Source organism: Globicephala melas, chromosome 8, assembly GCF_963455315.2.
Source record: "Globicephala melas chromosome 8, mGloMel1.2, whole genome shotgun sequence".
NCBI lineage: Eukaryota > Metazoa > Chordata > Mammalia > Artiodactyla > Delphinidae > Globicephala > Globicephala melas.
In genome coordinates, this window is record NC_083321.1 from 96,106,227 (window position 1) to 96,126,161 (window position 19,935).

At 51.5% G+C, this 19,935-nt stretch overlaps 1 protein-coding gene across 7 annotated transcripts in view; it reads left to right on the forward strand.

Annotated features, from left to right (window-relative positions):
* Positions 1-19,935, forward strand: part of GRIK4 (glutamate ionotropic receptor kainate type subunit 4) — a 446,784-nt gene that overhangs the window by 367,861 nt on the left and 58,988 nt on the right. For 5 of the 7 annotated variants that reach the window (XM_060304197.1, XM_060304199.1, XM_060304201.1 and 2 more), the window contains one exon: positions 4,462-4,680. In XM_060304197.1, coding sequence (XP_060160180.1) covers positions 4,462-4,680 — 219 coding nt within the window. The remainder of the gene's footprint in view (positions 1-4,461; positions 4,681-19,935) is intronic. The other 2 variants (XR_009564976.1, XM_060304198.1) reach the window with 1 other exon arrangement.

Here is a 19,935-nt window from a genome sequence, read left to right on the forward strand (position 1 = left end):
GGAGCGACCGGCCCTGAGCTTGGAATATAAACCTCTCGTCATGCAGCCCAGCCTGCTGTACCTGCTTCCTCTCCATGCCACGTGGGGTCTGGCAGCATTGGACTGCCTGACACTTCCTCACTGCGTCATGCTGTTCCCTGCCTCTGTACATGCTGTTCCCTCTGCCTGGAATACCCTCTCTGTGAATTCCTGTTTCCACCTGGAAATACTTGTACAGCCTTCACAGCTTGGCTCTGATGTCCCCTCTTCCGTGAGGTCTTCCCTCATCTGCCTCCTGCCTGCTCCCTGCCTCTCACATTTTGTACACACCTTTCTCCTATTAGAGTTGATGTTTACAGCTCTACCTCCCCTTCCAGAATGAGGGCTCCTGAAAGACTGGGGGGCCTGACACAAAGTAGGAGCCTGATAATTACAATTTTCTTTTCTTTTTCTTTTTCTTTTTTTTGGCTGTATTGGGTCTTCGTTGTTGTGTGCGGGCTTTCTCTAGTTGCGGTGAGTGGGGACTACTCTTCGTTGCGGTGCGCGGGCTTCTCATTGCAGCGGCTTCTCTTGTTGCGGAGCACGGGCTCTAGGCATGCGGGCTTCAGTAGTTGTGGCACACGGGTTCAGTAGTTGTGGCACGTGGGTTCAGTAGTTGTGGCACATGGGCTCAGTAGTTGTGGCTCACGGGCTCTAGAGCACAGGCTCAGTAGTTGTGGCGCACGGGCTTAGCTGCTCCGCGGCATGTGGGATCTTCCCGGACCAGGGCTCAAACCCGTGTCCCCTGCATTGACAGGCGGATTCTTAACCACTGCACCACCAGGGAAGTTCCTGATGATTAGAATTTGAATGAAGGAATTCCTTCCTACAGGGTCAGAGATGTCCCTCAAAAGCCAGTTAAGAGTTTGAGAGAGAAATGGGGACATTGCCGGGTTGTACTTCCTGCCTTTCCAGGACTGGAATTGGACGGGGCTCAGAGCTCTGGCACAGACCCACGGGGACACTGAGACCGCAGGGTCATGTTTCTAGACTGGGAAAGTCAGTCTGACCCTGTGTGTGTGTGCCTGTGTGTGAGTGCATGCACGCACACGGTTGTTCACATATGCACACGTGTGCTCATGAGGGTGGGGAAGGACACTTTTGTGAAAGGGAACATTTAAAAACATGGCCAGTACGATTCAAATGAGAACCTTCTCTTGTGCATGTGTGTAGAAGTCAGTAACTCTTACCAGGAATGATTACCTTAATTTAGTCCCTGCTCGCCATTTGGGGGACCTCCTTGGCAAATGGCCATCTGAATGATTTATCCCTTAAAACTCAGCACACAGGCCTGTTGCATCCTGCTACTGTCAGGGTGCAGTTGGGACTTGCGAGTGATTTATTGGTTAACACCGGCAAATACACAGAATTAGCCGCAGCTCCCACCCCTAGAACACACCCCTGCATCCGAACCCGGGTTAAGCACTTTGCCCTCATCACTGCCCGCCAGGACAGGGCTCCAGGCCAGCACGCGGCCCCCAGACCCTCCAAAGTGCCAGTGAGCACCGCCCCCTCCCACACGGTTCCTCCCTCCAACACTGGCTTCCTGTTTATTTACTCTAAATATGTCAGTGAATTTTACATTAACTTAAGTGCAGAGAGTTCTCAGGGAGAAGAGTTTTGTGACACTCCTTGGGATCGTTAAAGATACCCTGGGAGGTTGCCTTCCAACCCAGGCGTGGAAATGCCCAGCCAGGCCCTGTCGGTGAGGCCATTTCAGCACTTTTCACCCACACAATCCACAAGTGCTGGATGCTGGGGCCAGGTGGGGGCCCCAGAGACAGGGAGGAGTCCGTCCCAGGCTCCACGTACGTTCTACCTGCGAGCCGGCACGTGTAGGAGGACGAATAATGCGTGTGTGGAGGCCTGGCTGCGAGTGTGGTAGGGGTTCTGAGAAGTGGGTTGGGGTCAGAGGTGGGATGGGACCCCAGGGACAGAGATGAGTTAGGTTAAGCAAAAGCAGGACAGAGAGAGGCCCGTGAGCTGAGGACAGCATGTGTGGAAGTCAGGGAGCTTGGGCCCATTTCACGGACATGACAGCGCACTTGACCATGAACCAGAAGCACATCACCTTCAGCTTGGAGCTCCCTCTCCCTGGCACGGAACCTCCGACCTTCCCCTCTTCCGCTTCATCACACCCACAAGACCGCTCTCCCCCTTCCTCCCTTTGCGACCTCTGGCCTCTCTGGCTGCCCGTCTTCCCCAGCCCAGAAGCCCCTTCCAGCTTGAGCTCAGCAAACCAGCAGTTCAGCACTTCCCTCTGTTGGCTTCTAGAACTGACTCCACCATGATGCTCAGCCATCTCCCCTCCTGCCCGTCCCCAAGTCCAACTGTCCTTGCAAGCCCTGCTCCCAGCTGCCCATCTGCATTCCGCCTCCTGACTCAGCTGGGCCTGGGCAACCCTGCACTCCTCTCTGCTCACCCCACATCGTGTTCCCTGAGGAAACCTTTCCAGGCACCAAGCCTTCCCTCCTACCTGCCCCCAGCTCTGGGGGCCGGCACGGCTCCGTATCTTGGGCCTCCTCCGCGCCCCCTCTGTACCCACATCCATGCTCTCCACCTTACCCCCAGGCCCATTTCCCATGTTCACCTAGACCCTGGCTCTTCCAGGACTTTGCTGCACTGACTAGCCTTCTCTTTCCTCCTTTTCTAATCTGCCCTCTTCTAAGGATTCCTCCCTTTGTACCTACACATGTACTCTGGTCCCTCCCGTCCTAAGACACCATCACTACCACCTCACCTACACCCTGCTGTCCTTGGGCTACCCTCCTATTTAGGGAATCATCATCAAGGGATTGGTGGACACTGGGCAGCCTCCAAGCCTGTTGCAGGCAGAGGGGGAACTGAGGTTTGGAGCGAGACGTGACCGGTAGCAGTTGGGTGGAGAAGCTCTGCCAGCATTTGTCTCTGAACTTCTCAACATCCTGGTCGGCCCTCACCCGTGCACCCCTCGTGCACACCCGTCCTTGCGGGATTCTGCCATCCCCTCCCCCCTCCCCACCCCAACCTGCCTTCGAAGGTCTCCAGGGACCCGTGACCCAGATGCCCTTTCACAGCCCTGCTTCCTCTCTTTGTGGGAATGTCTGCCTTCTCCTGCTTGAAACCCTTTCCTCCTTGACCTTCATGACCACATTTTCCTATTGTCGGCTTTTCTGGCCGCTTCTGCTTTGTCCTCCTCTACGGCTGCTCTTCATTCTCCCCCTCCCTAAGATCAGGTCTCTCCCTCTGCTGTCCTTCCCCCCGATGGTCTCTCATATGCTGCAGCTTCAGCCACCACCTCTGTCCAGAGGCTGCCCCATCTCTGCCCCCGATCCCGCCCTCACCCCGTATTCCAACATTCAGTCAGATGTTCCCTCCTGGATCGATGACCAGCACCTCAGATTCAACACGTTCCAAAACCTCTTCCTTTTCAAACCATCCGTGGCCACGATGACATCATCCTTGGTCATCTGCTCAGTCTCCAGGGGTCTGAGGACCCTATCCTCTGTGCCTCACACCCAGCCTGGCATCAAGCCTGACCCTCTCTGTGATTCTTCTGCCTTGCAATCCAATCTGACCCCGAGCACGGCTCAGGACTCAGCATCCCGTATCAGGAGAGGGTCCGTCCTCACTCCCAGACCTCTCTCGTGCTCTATAACATTCTTTACTCGCATCCTTAAGTCTTTAAAACCCTTAGTGCTTCCCTACTATACATGTATGATGCACAGTCACCTTGTCCTGGCACCCAAGGCCCACGCTGACCCTAACTCATCTTTCTAAATGTATCCACCACCCCTCCCCTCCACACAGCCCAGGCTCCCACCAAGGGCAGCCCCATTGTCCACCGAATGGGCCGCTCTCCTTCTCACTCGGGATTTTGCCCTTGATCCTGCCTTTCCCCTGCCCATGAACAGCCCTCCATTCACACCACTTCCATCTGTCAGTGTTCTGTCTTCCTCCGGAGCCCAGCTTGCACCCCACCTTCTCCAGAGAACCTTCCCTGGACGTTTCATCAGAGAGACCCTCCTCCCAACGCTCACAGCTGGACGCGTCCTGCCTAGGGTTTGCGGTTGTTCTGTGCATGTAAGAATCTCGCTTGCTCTGTTGTCAGCATCCTTGTATCTTATAATCCGCCGTGATCCGTCTATGTGGAGTAAACAAAGGAAGGGGAAGAAAAGGAAGGAACGAAGTGCAGGGTGGGGTCAGATGATGACCTCAAACAAGGTGGAGGGGCTTCCACTGGACCCTCTGTGCAGTGGGACCCTTATGTGTTCCAGGTAAGAGAAATACCTTGAAGTCAGGGAGGGGAGCCCACTGCCACCTCCGAAGCACCCCGTTACCCAAGCCACTTCCCTCCTTCCACCCCATCTTCGTCCCAACCTCCTGTGTCCCCGACCCCCTCGTCATGTGTGGCTGAGACACCAGGGCTAAGATGAGAATGACAGCTGCCCAGTTTTGCTGCAGGAAAACCCGTATTTAATGCTGAAGGGAAACCACCAGGAGATGGAAGGCAATGACCGCTACGAGGGCTTCTGTGTGGACATGCTCAAGGAGCTGGCAGAGATCCTCCGGTTCAACTACAAGATCCGCCTGGTCGGGGACGGCGTGTACGGCGTGCCCGAGGCCAATGGCACCTGGACGGGAATGGTCGGGGAGCTGATCGCTCGGGTAAGGAAAGAACAGGTGATTTGGATTTGGGGGTGGGCTGGGGGGGCAGCTGGAAGGACAGGAGGTTGTGCTGTATCCTCATGAATCCTCCATTTATTAGTCAATCGGTCATGCAGTTTTCATTTATTTGTCCATTCATTGCACAAATCTTTCCTGAGCTGGCAACGAGCCAGGCACTGGTAATATACGTTGAAGAATAAGACCACCTTGATCCCTGCCCTGTGGCTCTCCCGGTCCCAGTCCCCCGCCTGTAACAGGTAACGGAGGCCTTGATCGCTGAACGCGGCTTAGAGAATTGGGGTTCCGTTCTTGGATAATCCAGGTGCTTTTTGTTTGTTCTGATTATTTTTTTGGTCATCAGCACCTTTGGCAGAGCTTGGACAGGCCCTGGGAGAGTAGAACACACTCACGTCCGTTGACTTTGACACTCGGGAAGCACTCTCGAGGAGACATGGTTAAATAACAGGGGGAAGGGATCACCTGGCAGAGGAGTTGGTCACAGTTACGGCTATTCCGTTACTTCTTGTATTACGTTCCGCTCTCCTTAATATGCTTGTACAGACCCAGGGCCAAGGTGCGCTTGGGCAGACTGTAGATTTTCAGGGTGAATGCAGAGACTCAATTGAAACACAGGTGAGCATCATAGAGCGTCAGTTGTCGTTAGGTTAGAGCAAGGCTATAGAAAGTTCTTCCGGGGGCAGAGCTCTTGTTTTCTCGGTGTATACTGTTAACGTCTGTAAAAATTAATTTGATTGTTGCTCATTCACTGTCCATATTTCCATAACTGAGTTTTTCTGCTCAGGGAAGGTGATGGGTATCCAATGTGGAGAGCACAGACCTAGGTTCTTAGGAGTTGGTTCTTGAACCAGTCCCTACCTCTCCGTGCTTTCCGAGTGCAGAAGGAGCCCCTGCAGCCTCCCAGCCAGTGCCAAAGTGCAGGGTGCTTTACATACGTTATCTCTAATCCTCTGGGAATACACCTTTTCGTTAGCTGTTATCCTCATTTTACAAATGCGCCACCTGAACTCAGCTTAAATGACTTGTCTGAAGCCACACACTTAGGGTGAGACGGGGCTGGGATTTGAACCCAGATTTGTCTAACTCCAGAACCCACATTCTTCCCACCTAAGAACACGACCTCAGCTGGAGTGGGATGTCACCAAGAAAGGTCTGCATAAGTCTAGGTCCTTCCTTCTCTCCTTCCTTTTCATCCTCCCTCCCTTTCACTCTTGCTTGCTTTTTTCTTTCCTTCTTTTCTCCCTCCTCTTTATCCATTGAATTCATACGATCTTAACCCTTTATATGTACCAAACTTGGGGTAAAATGTACATTTTTTAAATCCTAGTCTTGAAGGATAAAAGTGTTAGTCCGGGTATGAAATAAGTGATCCTTGGCGATGCATGATGAAAAGTTCTGTATAGACAAGAGCATGGAGAAGGTAATTGAGAGCCGAGGTGGGACAGTGGTGAGGAGTTTGCCTGACAGCATTTGCAGTGACCCAGCGGGGTCAGCGGCAAGACTTGTTCAGCGAGACGGTGAACTGTCCAGTTCCTAGAGTCCAGAGGGAGGCTTTGCTGTCAGGGAGAGGCTTGCAAGCAATCAACAGAAGGTTGCAGAAGGCCCAGGGAGCCCTGGGAGCCTCTCACAGGGGCAGAGTGGGAGGGTGAAGACTTCTTCAGGGAGCTGTCTGCTGTCTTTGAGACTCAAGCCCCCAGCTGACGATGCCCACACTTCCTTCCACAGCAAAGGATGTGCTGCTCTTCTCGAAGTCCCAGAGCCCCTCCCGAAGCTGTCCTCTTGTTGGGATCCCCTGGTAGGGATGCAGTCCAGTGGTTAAACCCCAGAAAGCTGAAATGCTAGGCCTTTTCCTTCCCTTCTTACCGACGTACTCTGTCACCTTGAGCCTGTTTCTTCAGCCCCCTTGGCCTTCCTGGTGATTGGTGGGGTGACTTCAGGGATGTCAGAGTCAGTGCACAGCCATCCCCTTATCAACTCCCAAATGAGCTGTGACATGGACTGGCAGGAAGAGGAGAGGAATCCAAGGCTCAAGGACATGCAGCTTCGTACTGAACGACTTGGGCAATCAGACAGGATCTTAAAATTCACTCCAGGTCGGCTTGCAAGTCAAAACACTGCTGCCTTGGTCTCATCAAGACTTGACTGCGTAGTATTAATTACTTAACTAATTAACCCATTCGTTCAATACAGATCCACCAAACGCTTTCCTCTTTCCTAGACAATGGAGATACAATGGGGGACAAAATAAACGTACTCACTACCCTCATGAATCTTACTAGTGAGAGACAGATATTAATGAATGATCACAGCAGGATATTATTAACACACTGTGTTAAGTACAAAGAAAGGGGAAGTAGAAGGAGCTATGAGAGGGTACCTGCGGGGGAGGGGTCCAGCCTTGAGAGGCAAGGGGACAGGGGAGGGAAGGCTTCCCTTGGGAAATGATGTTTGAGCTGATGTGTGAAGAATGAGAAGAGCATATCTGCCAGAAGGTCGTCTGAATGCCACGGAGTGGGGGCTTATTCTGGGCAGGAGTGTGTGACTCCGGCCCTGCTCTGCCCCGGGGTTCAACGCTTTGATGTGTCTGCCCCAGTGTTCCCCTAGGATCACAGTAGTCCTAGAGCCTGCATCCTTCCTGTATGACCCCTTCCCCAAGCTGCACAGGAACAAGTCAGAGGTTGTAACAGTAGAGCCTTGGGGCTACTTGACGTCCCAAGTGGAAGAGACCTCAGAGGTCACGGCACCTAAATCTGTCACTTATACAGATGAGGAAATACAGGCTCAGAGAGCTTAAGTAACCTGCCAAAGATCGCACAGCTGGTGAGTTTGGAGCCAGCATTTAAGCCCTTGTCTGACTTCAGTGCTCGTGGTCTGAGAGCGTGAATCTTGAAGTTAGACCTAACATCAATTCACCCCCTTACTAGCTGGGTGTTCTTACGCAACTTATTTTATCTTTTCCACTCCAGCCCCCAAGGCTTCAGTGTTTATCTAGAAAGAATTTTTGTAAGGATTTAAAATAACATACACGTGAGTATGCACACATGCATAGAAAGTTTGACATACAGGAATTTCTTTTTTTTAGAGAGTTTGAGGAATGCAGTAGCTTCCTGGGTGTTGGAGTGATGTGCAGTAAAGAGTAGAGGCCTGGGTCATCTCCACTGGGCGTTCTAGACCCTCAGTCTTTCACATCCATTGTCACCTGCTTTTTTTTTTTTAACATCTTTATTGGAGTATAATTGCTTTACAGTGGTGTGTTAGTTTCTGCTGTATAAGAAAGTGAATCAGCTCTATGTACACATATATCCCCATATCCCCTCCATTGTCACCTGCTTACCCAAGACGGTTGCGGTTTGGACATGTGGCGTGTTGGTTGCGGAAGAGCATTCAAGCGTATTTTCTGCTTATGTTTAGAAATCATCAGAGCCTGTCTTTTGGTGTAAATCCCATTAAAATTAGGAGTGTGGTTGGAGCGAAAACAAGTGGATTCACATAAAATGGGCCAGGTGGCTGGCCTCTCACCCCCAGGGCTGTGTCTGGGCAGGGGAGATGAGAACCGTGTCTGTTTGGGAGCCTCTTGGGTTTGGATTTATATTGCTCCAGTCACATCCTTCACAGCTGAGCCCACAGCAGGACTGCACAGAAGGGATGGTGTGTCTTGGTGGAGGTATACTTGGCCGAGAGGAGGAGATGGACTAGAGCAGCTTGAAGAAGAAGATGCCCTCAGAACAGCCTCAGCCTCCTCCTGTATCACCCCAATACATTTATTTAAAGTGAGCTTTTAATTGAAATCGTTCAAGGTATTCAGAAACAAAGTTGAATGAGGTAGTCCCTAGGTCACTATTTGATGGGGGACCAGTGGGGTAAAAGCAGAGGGAGAAAGGCTATAGGATGGGGAGGGATAGGGGATGGTGAGAGGACTGGAGGACGGCCTCCTGACTCTGCTTGTGATGTGTAGGGAAAACGCCTGCAGGAGGTGATGCTTGACTTGAATCTTTAAGGACCAGGAGAAGTTGGCCAGGGAGAGGAGGGACATGGAGAGAGAAGAACATGCCAGGTGGGAAGGAACCAGGGTCCAAGGCGTGGAGGCAAGAAGGTGCATATGGTAGTTTCTGTTTCAGGTCACTATACCTGGAACAGAGCATGGTGGAAAGCTAGGCTAGGAAGTGGGCAGTGCTCACTGACGAAGGTCCTATATGACCTTCTACAGCATGGAATGTGGAGGGGCGGGACAAGCCTGGAGGTAGGAGAACCGGGTAGAAGGTCATGTTGCTGCAACAGTTGATGAGAACCAAAAGTAACTTAGGAGTTAGAAGAAGGTACCTATTCAGAGGCTATGTTTAAAGATAACAGTTTTTCTTTTATATAGAGGTATGCAGTCTTTACAAAATACATACGTTTTAAAAGACAAAAAATTACTTGTAATTCCACCATCTGGTAATACCCATGGTTAACATTTCCATATGGGCCCTTCTGATTTCTTAATGAGTATATACTTTACACAAGTTTTTTCCTTAAACTGGATCATAATGCTTATGCTGTTTTGTAACCTGTTGAAACTATTTAACAGATAAATCATCAGGACTCGGGGACCAAATGGATGTGGCCAAGGGGAGAGGGACAAGAGTAGGATGACACCCAGGTTTCTGACGTGGACATCTGGGTGGATGGCGGTGCCAGTCATTGAGGTGGAAAGTTCAGGAGAGAAATAGGTCTGGGAGGAAGGAGGGGGATGATTTCAGCCTTGAAAATGGTAACTTTGAAAAGCCTTTTGGACACACAGGTAGGGATGTTCAGCAAGAGTTGGCTAGAATGGGCTCAGCGGATCGAAGCTCTAGGTGCGGGAGTGGATGTAGATGGTTACTGAAGCTGTGAGGAGAGAAGGAATCCCCAGGGAGAAAATCATACGTTCAAGAGGGAGGTGAGGGAGGAGAGCCTGTGAAGGCTGCTGAGGGAGAGCGGGTAAAGAAGTTTCCCACCTCTTGAAAGGAAGTACAGAAGAGCCTTCATCAGATTTAGCAGTGCAGGAGCCACGGGCAAGAGCGGTTTCAGTGGGTGGCTGGATTGAAATCAGACTGCAATGGGTGAATCATTGTGCAACACTCCTCAAAGAAGCTTCGCTCTTATGGGGAAGCAAGATAAAGGGTTGTAGCTAGAAGGAGCTGTGGAGCTGGGAGGTTGGCTATTGTTTAAAATGAAATCGTTTATGGAGTGGCTGCTGGGAGTTGAGAATGCATCTCTTAGGGATTGAGGAGAGGCAGGGACAGTCACGTGGCTGGAGCATCGTGGTGGTGGTGGGGTAATGACAGTCAAGGTGGGCAGGACAGAGAGGGTGGGAGGAACAGCGCATTCATGAGGGGGTCTGGAATCCTTGCCAAGACACGAGCACTTCTTCCCGCAGTGGGTAACTGGGAAGCACTGCAGTCAGGGGTGTGTCTGTCCTGGGTGTTGTCCTAGTCGCCCCCCACACTTGTGCACTGATTTTTTTGTTTTTTGTGGTACGCGGGCCTCTCACTGTTGTGGCCTCTCCCGCTGCAGAGCACAGGCTCCGGACGCGCAGGCTCAGCGGCCATGGCTCACGGGCCTAGCCGCTCCGCGGCATGTGGGATCTTCCCGGACCGGGGCATGAACCCACGTCCCCTGCCTCGGCAGGCGGACTCCCAACCACTGCGCCACCAGAGAAGCCCTTGTGCACTGATTTCATGTTTGAAACTGCTTTCACAGCATTGGCTCTTTATCCTCCACAATGGCTCTGCGAAGTGAATATCCTTATCCCCGTCCTATGGGTGAGCAGCCTGAGGCTTAGAAATACAAATGACTCACCCAAGGTCCCACAGCCAGCGGATGGGCACCTAAGTCCTCAACCACAGCATATGGCCTCTCCTGCTGGAATTACAGCCTCATCTGCCTCCAGTCACAAATGGCGTCACCTCCTGAGAGGTCCTTCTAGGCAGAACATTTGGAGGATGCCCAGAATTTGGTACCCATGTCTGATTCTGGCCCATAAAGGAATTGCACGTTATCTTTGAAGTGGAAGAGCTGGACGGATGAGCTCTCTGACCCCTTCTCCTCTCGCCCAGTGTGTGTGAGGCATCCTTGCCAGTTCAGCCCTGAGCACTGGTATCCTGGAAGGCGAGAGACTGCATTTCACATCCTTGGGGCCCAGCTTGGGAGAGAGCAAAGCACTTTCAGGAAGAGAGAGACCCCCCCCCCAGGCTTCCAAGCTCAGAACCAAGCACCCTGCTGGCATTCAACGCCATGCTGGCAGAACGGCCCGTTTAGGTTCAAAGAGAAAAGGGCTTCAGAAGGCTTAGATTCAAGGCTCATAAGCTTTGGACATCGAATAGCTCTTACCAATGACATTTTGATGAATTAAGTATAAATGAAGCTGAAATACCTCATTCCATTTCCCCTCCTGGTTCCCTGGGAGAAAGGATTGTGGAGAGAGTTTGCCAGAGACTTGGTAGGGTGGGCTGTCTGTGGCCTTAATCCACTGGGAAAGTTGTCCAGAGCCATTTTGCTGAACGAAAAAAAAAAAAATTACAACTAGTCCCCTGGGATTCCTTTTCACCTTGAAGCCAGAGACTATTTTAACTGCAAATAGGTCATAGAATTCTATTCTTTAAAATCAAGGTACAGATCCAGGGACTAAAACTGAAAGCTCGACTCTTTCCGCCTGTGACGGCCAGACTCAGGGATGGCTTTCTTCTCCTCCTTAAAGCCTGGTCTCTGCATTTACTCATATAGGAAGAGGTGAACTCCAATTTTAATTCAACAATTCATTCATTCCTTCCTTCATTCATCCAAGTGCTCCCTTTCTGACAAGCACCATGTGGATGTGAGGGGTTGCTGGTAAGGAATTCAGGATCTACTCAAAGAGGCAAACCAAGAACTCCCGTACAGCGTGATACGTGCTCTATTAATAATATTAAGAATGATGAGAATAACGATGGCTGACATTTACTAAGTGTTTCCTGTGGGCCAGGCACCGTTCTCAGTGCTTGACTATACTAACTCATTTAGTCCTCACAATAACCAAATGTTGCAGGTGAGGAAACTGAGTCGCAAAGCAGATAAGGAACCTGTTCATGGTCACGTGGGTAGTGAGTGGCAGGGGTAGGTCTGGTGGAAGCACTGTCAAGGTATGTACAGGTATGAACAGGGAAGGGCTCACCCAGGAAAGGACCACTGAACAGAGTACTGAGGATGGAGAAGCATCGTCTCAGTAGAAAAGAATATTCTAGGTGCAGCAAAGGCTGAGATCATGCCAGGCAGTGTGAGTGGTTCTCTGCAGCTGGCGTCAGGTGCTGCAGGGAGTGGAGGAGAGGAGTGCTGTAGGCAGGGGCCAATCGTGACAGGATTTAAATGGTTGGATACTTAAACTATGTCCAGAGAGCTAATGGGGAGCTGTTGAAGAGTGAGGTGGTCTGTTTGTTTTATTCCAGGAAGGGCAGAGTGGCGTAATTGGCGTTGATTCCGGAAGGTTAGTCCGACAGGGAGAGGGGGATGGATTGGAGGTGGGAACACCAGATGCAGGTATACTCATCAGATGGTGGTCCAGTGATGCAGGGGGACGGGATGGGGCCCGAAGGAAGGCAATGGCGGTGAGGATGCGCAGGAGAAAATGGCAACGGTGTGGGGTCTCAGCATTTAATCCTAGGACCTACTGCGTGAGGGAGCCCCCCTTTCCTGGAGACTTTTAAGCATGGGTTCAGCTCATCCTGCCTCTCGGGAGAAGAGGGAGGGCTGTTTGACTCCGAGCAAGGTCCTTCCTGGAATGGCTTCTCGAGGGATGCATGTCAAGCAGTGGTCCCTGCATACCACCCCCCAAGACCTGGGAAGGGAGGAAATCCATCTTGTCTGGTTCATTATCCACAGGCTGTTGTCCTTGAGAATAAAAGGGCCAGAGCCCTGGGCTGCATCTTGGACCACAGCCGCCTTTGCTGTCCATCTCTCATCAGACCCTCCCTTTACAACTCTCTGCCTCATTTTGAGTTCTCAGAGGTTCTTTTCTGTCACTTGAATCCTTTCACCCACCTGATGAAAAGCCAATAAAGGCAGTTTTGAGATTGCAGCCGCACAGCCTTTCTTCTGAGATGACTGTATCTGCTGCCGCCCATGCAACTGGGCTCTGCTGTCTGCCTCTGTGACTGCTTCCCTCTGTCTGCATTCAGGGGTGAGGTGCACAGCCCCCAGAAGACTGGGGCTGGGCCTCTGGAACCTCAGCCTGCGATGATTGTGAACCTCCCTACCTGTCTATCACCAGCTTTCAGTGAAGGGCTCCGCCATGGGCCTTCAGATTTTCTTTTTCCTCTCCATTCCCATGGCTTTGTAGAGAATTAGAATGGGGGTGTCCTCTGCTGAAGGTACCTCTTCCTTGTTCAAAGCTGAGCCCCCGGGAAGGAGAGGGGGCCAGTGATGGCTGCTGACCGAAGGCCAGGCACTAGGCAGGAGCTCTACACGTGCTATTTCATTTATCTGTGCCTGGCGGGGATTATGACTCCATTTTCCAGATGAAATGGAGGCTCAGAGGGTCAGCAATGAACCCAAGCTCAGACTCACAGCAAGCGGCCAGACTCATACCCTGTTCAGACCCCTGTCTTGTGCTCGTCTTACTGCATCACCAGGGGCGTGTGAGAACTGATGGCTGGAGCAGAGAGTGATTTTGGTTCAGCCTTCCTGTCCTCTGCGTCTACTTGCTAGGAGAATAGAGAGGAAGGAATAGGCTGGACCAGGAGAATGGCCAAAAGAGGAGAGGCTCTGGGTGGCCAGTGTGAGAGGGTCACATGGATTAAACTTACATCCTCAACCCTGTTATCCAGGAAGTGGGTGTTATAACTACTTCCTTTTTTTATTTTTTTATTTTTTTGCAGTACGCGGGCCTCTCACTGTTGTGGCCTCTCCCGTTGCGGAGCACAGGCTCCGGATGCGCAGGCTCAGTGGCCATGGCTCACAGGCCCAGTCGCTCCGCGGCATGTGGGATCTTCCCGGACCGGGGCACGAACCCGTGTCCCCTGCATCGGCAGGCAGACTCTCAACCACTGTGCCACCAGGAAAGCCTACTACTTCCTTTTTATAGACTAAGAAGGCACAGCCCCAGAGAGACCAGCACCTGGAAGTGCTAGGATTTGAAACCAGGTCCCTTTCCTCTAGGAGCTGTCCAGCAAGAAGGGCAGACAGACGGACGGAAATTATTTTAACCCAGGGTTGTACAGGATAAGTGCTCTGTTACAAATACAAACTGCATCCTATATAAAGAGCAGAGTAGGAGGCAGAAATTACTTCTGAACGGGGACCTCTGGGACAGGTTCTTAGTGGCAGTGAGGCCACCAGCTCCTTGCAGGCAAGCACAGTATCTTATTCATCCTGATATCCATGTGCACCTAACACAGTGCCTGGGACACAGGCAGGTGTTAACAGCTAGTTCCCTCGGATCATGCAGAGCAAGGCACCAGCTGACAAGCATGCCTTGAATACACTTAGGGAGTTCATTCCTTAGCAGGTTTCTATCAACCCAACTGTCAACCCGAGGCGTAGAAAACAGGGCCGTCAACTGATGAATCAATCAGCAGGTAGTAATTTAACACCGTGAGTCAGCTACTGTGCTAGAGGTTTGGGGTCAAAGGACAGATGAGACTTGGTTCTGTCTTTGAGAGCTTACAGATGAGGTGGTATGGAGGTAGGCAGAGGACAGACACGTAAAAGAAACGTGTGCTCTAGTGTGGGCGTGAGAGAGGTGAGCAGGTTGCTAGGGGAGCCCTAAGCAGGGCAGGACCAAGGAAAGACATTGTACATCACCTGTGAGGGTGCACAGCTTAAATCCTCATCTCCCAAGAAGCAGTGTCAAGCCGGTTCCCTCCCCAGGATCGTAGCACATGAGGCTCAGAGAAGGTCAGCCACAGATTCAGGAAAAGAGAGCAGAGCCTTTGCCTGGCTGTCCTTAGACCCCCGTGAGAGTTCTTTTCCGCTAAAGAAGTTGATATGGATGGGAATCCCAGGGGGCTTTGGAGTTCACTTATGTTCAGAGCTACCCCAGCAGCTCCAGACTGGGAACTCCTCCAAACGCCATGGGTGTCTAGAAGCAGCCTGGGAAATTTGTCAAAAGGTTCACTTCTTGGGAATTATTTCCGCCTTCCCTGCCGAGTACCAGCTGTTAAGGGGAGTGAGGGTCTGCTAGGGAAATGAAAATGGATTAATTAAGGCATCTGAAAGCCTTCTGAGAGATTGGCTTGCTGTGACACAGAAGAGACAGGCAGTAGGGAATTGATTTGGGGCAAGGGTAGGGAAGGAAGCTCTGGAAAGTGGTGTCTTAATATCTCCTAAGAATCCTCTGGTCCTGCTTGCTCACCTCACATGGAGAGGTGAGGTGTCACCTGCAGGCTCAGCCATGCACCAGGCTGTGGTCTGAGGTCAGGGGTCGTTTCAAGAGGTCCAGTTCAGCACGTGGACACTTAACCTCTGTCTCGTTCCCCAAAGCACCCAGTAATTCAGCTGCTGGTTATTCTCCGAAGCCCGAGTCTCTAATGATGCTAACCCTGGTTCTTGCACTGTCCCCTGCCCCAGGAGTAAGGATCCTATCCTGAACCTGGGGCCAGGCCCTATTAATACTACTTATGTGCTTCCCATCCTCGGGCAATATTACTTGGCCCTACGTGCATTGATTCAACATTGGCTGTGACTTCAGGTTGAACAGGACCCAGGTTTTCCTTTCACTGGGCTCGTGTTCTACCTACATAGAGCCTCCAAGGATGGTTGTGCAGGCTGTATACAGTACAAGGGGTGAGTGCGGCCTGAAACCTGCCTCACGCTGCTTACCAAGCATGTGCTCTGGTTTGGGGCTCTATCCACCTGTCAATTTTCTTCCTTCAAAGATACCTTTAGTTCGCCAAGTTGTGTGCCCACTAAGTCTGCTAGGAGGATCAATTTCTATAATTTGTACAATGGCTTCAACTCTACTAAGAATGAGGCCCAGTGTATAAAAATTATGAGACCACAGCATGTGATATAAGCAAAATGGAATCATACACAAAATTTTATGGGAACAGAGGAAAAAAGAAATAATTCAGCTCCAGAGCCAGGCAAGGCTTTAGAGCAGAATTAACAATAATGATAGCTATTGTTTACTGAGTACCTACTACCTGCCAGGCACTTCTCACGCATCATTTCCTCTCTTACAAATAAATGTCATCATTCACCGTTTATAATGAGGATGTGGAAGTTAACGCCACCTTCACAGAGAGACGAACTCAGGGTCACACAGCTAACAAGTGACTGAACTGGAATTCAAAGCCAAGCCTGTCCTCAAAGTCCACGGTCATTCTAACACACTGTGATACCTCTAAGGGAAGTTACAGTCAAGTTGGACCTTGACGGATAAGTAGGAATTTGACAAGCCTCAAGATGGAAAGAGTTGCAGGCAGAGGGAACTGTGTGGGCAAAGACACGGAGTTTGAAATATATGACAGGTGTAAGGAATACGAATAGTGCGACGTCTCTGCATCTCAGGTTGAAGGGAGGCCAGGCTTGAGGTGATGCTGGAGAGAGAGTCTGGGACAGATTGTGAAGATCATTGCAGGGAGATGGGACCATATTTTAAAGCTAGTAGGGAGTGGCTGGAGTCTCTTTCAGTGGGGCAGTGGTGTGATTAGACCTTTGGTTTGGAAATCGATTCTAAAACAGCGGCTCTCAAAGTGCGGTTCTTGAACCAGCAGCATCGGGATGACCTAGGACTTGTCAGAAACCCAGATTCTGGGGTCCCATCCAGACCTACTGAATCAGACGCTCTGGAGTGGGGCCCAGCAATGTGCATTTTCACAGGCCCTCCAGGCGGCTGTGATGCATGTTCAAGCAAGCTCGAGGACCACAGGTGCCCTTGGCATCCACTAAACTGGATGGATGAACTGGGGAGGAGCTAGGAGCAATGAGGCCAGTGCAGAAGCTACTGAGTAATTCCAGTGGAGACTTGAGTGAGGCCAGCAGCAGTCAGGTCCGCGTGGCAGTGATGGATTACACAGGAATTTCAGAGGTAAAATGGACGGGGCTTGCTTATTGGATGGCGAGAGAGCAGGGAGGTGGTATGGCGGGGGCAGAGGGGAGACTCTGGCTGACTCCTGGTCTCGGTTTTGGAGGACAGGCGCCTGGTAGAGTCATGGACTGAGAAGCAGTCCCTGGAAAAGAGTAGCTTTAGACGGCAGAGATGCAGTTGATGACGTGGGTCTGTAGTACCGGCGGGACTCGGAGCTAGAGGAACACAGTATGTGCGGAAAGGTGGGTGAGGAAGGCCAGCGACAGGGCAGAGCTGGGCCTCAGTTCCGTTTGGGGGTCGTCAGGGTGCAGGTGGTAGTGAAATGGGGGGGTGCTGAGCGTTCTCACCTATCCTTCACCCCATACCCCCTGCCGGCCCCCCACGTGCAGATCCCTGCCCTCTGTGTGGGCTTGGACACTCCACCCAGTGTTTCTGACCCACCCCACTCCACGTCTTCATCCTCAAAATGGACACAACAGCATCCACCCCCAGGGTTATTATGAGAAATCAATGAACTACAGTCTCCTTGGTGTCCCTGGCATGTAGTGACTCTCAGAGAGAGGCAGCCCTGTCCTCTCCTTCCCTGCCATCTGTTACCCAACTTTCCACCTAAGGCTTTGCTTGCACTTCCTCTCCAGGCCTAAAGCCCAGTTCCTCAGTTTCCCCTGCATCTATCCCCAAACACACACATACACAGGCCCACCTGCTTCCATGAGACGTGCTCTTCCAGGGCCAGGTCCTTCCTCTCCCAGGCTGGCCTGGGTTAATCCCTCCTTGCCACACCTGTCTGGACCCTACAAAAGTGTAATCAATCAATACAAAACTGAAGCACCACGTGTCTGGTTGTGTTCCTGCGGAGCGAGCTCCAGCTGCCTTCTAAATGTTATCTGCAGTGGTGGCGGCTTGCCGGGCTTCTCTGACCCCCTGTCCTTACACTCTGCAGGAAAAGGGGGCACAAGGAGCAGGAAATCCCTCCAGACGGATGGTCTCTGGGTCATCTCTTGGGGAAGAAGTCACCTCTGTTAGGTAACAAGGTGGTGGCATTGATGGCAAGTACAAGTGTCCTTTTTTTTTTTTTTTTGCTGTACGTGGGCCTCTCACTGTTGTGGCCTGTCCCGTTGCGGAGCACAAGCTCCAGGTGCACAGGCCTAGCGGCCATGGCTCACGGGCCCAGCCGCTCCGCGGCATATGGGATCTTCCCGGACCAGGGCACGAACCCGTGTCCCCTGCATCGGCAGGCGGACTCCCGACCACTGCGCCACCAGGGAAGCCCCAAGTGTCCTCTTGATCTTAGAAAAAAAAGTACCTTGAGTTGGAAGTCTGGGTCTATCCCTGGCTTTACGCTGGCGGCTGAATCTCCCTGGGCCACCATTTGCTCACCTGCTCAGTGAGCAACACGCTCTGCCTTCACCAGCCACGATTTCACCAACATCCCTACAATCCGGAGAAATGACTAAGAGCTCACAAGGGCCTGCATCTCCCATCGCTGGCCCCTCACTCTCTAGCCTTTCCTTTGTTCCTGGTACATAGTGTGCCCAGTTCCAGCATACGGTGTGTACACTTGCTCTTCCTTCTAGCAAAAACTTCTTTCCCCAAGTCTCCAGTCTACTGTTTTTACCTTGTTATCTAGGTCTAATCCAGATATCACCTCCTCCAAGAAGCATTCTTTTTCTGCCACCCTAAGGGACCTCCGTCCTCTCTCTGAATCTCTCTCTACCACAGAGAGAGATTGTATGTTGTATGACCTTCAAAGAGACTATCACCAACGGGAATCACCTTTCTTATTATGAGAAATAAGATAAGTCTTATCATGAGACTAGAATGTAAGTTCTCTGAGATCAGGAACTACATTTGTCTTGTTCATCTGTATGCCAGTGGCAGCTGGAACAGGCCCCAGCATACACAGCACTCAGGAATTATGGGATAGATGGATGGGTAGATGAATGGGTGGTTGGTTGGATGGATGGATGGATGGGTAGATGGATGGGATGCTTTGAAGACATGTGTAAAAGAATTAACCACTATAGCCCTTGAGTCCAAGGACCTTAGAGCCTGGACAGAACATCTCAATGCCAGAGCCAGTTGTAGGTTTTCAGATGATCCCTTTGACTGGTAACAGGGAAAACACACCAGTGGCCCACAAGTGCTGGTGCATTCATCAGGCTGGGGCAGCAGGAGATGACATTTACCCTGGGCCTGTCCTCCCAGGGCAGCCACGGGGCCTGAACACGCTTCCTGGACATCCTTGCTTCCCTTCCTGGCTCTGCCTTCCCTGGGTCCCCACAGCTGGGCCCTCAGCTCACCCTGCTGTATGCTCAATCCTGCCCCACTTCCCAGACCTACACTGCCTTGAGAAAGAAGAGCTTAAGCCACCTCACCCCTCGTTCCTCTCCCCATGGGGTGGGAATTCCCAGGGTGAGCTGTTTGACTCTAAAGTTGACCCTGTCTTCCATTTTGCCCTCCAAGTCACATCCCCCTTTCTTCACTCCTTAAGCTTTAGTCGGCCTAACTGGGTGTCTGCTCAGCCTGCATCACACACACATCTATCCTCCACCTGCCTTTGGAATAAAGCTTCCCCCTTGTGCTTGCCAGCTTTATTTCCTCGAGTATGTGTGTTGGTGGAGAGGGATGACACCATGAACGCCATGCAGCAGGAGCCCGGATCGCCTATCTGGGCGTCTGAGTCACCTCCCCTGAGACTCCTGTGTGCTGTGCTCAACCCCCTGTGACTCCCTAGGCTGACCTTTTGCCTGTCCCTTAACTGATTTTGCACTAAAGATAGTCATGAGCACTGTTTATTGAGCACTTACTACGTGCCAGATGCAGTGCTACTAATTGCTTTACAAATATTACCTCATTTAATCGTCAAAGAACCTTACAAGGTAAAGTATTCTTATCGCCATTTTATAGATCAGGAAACAGGCTCTGAGGTTCACTTGTCCAAGGTCATGGGGCTGAGAAGTGACAGAATCAGACTCCAAACTCAAATGCGTCCGTAATATGTCCCCTTAAGTACTGTGGGGAGCTGCCCTGAACACATGCCATGCTTTGCTCACCTAGCAATCTCTTGGTCATCAGATCCTGCTACTGTGGCTCCCTGCCCACCCCAGCTCCCTACCCCCGGCAGGCGGGCACTGCTTATCCCTTGCCTTCTTAGGAATAAACATGCCTGCTTCAAAGCATCCAAATGTGACAGTTCCCTCTGTTCTTTGGCCATCCCTCACTCACGG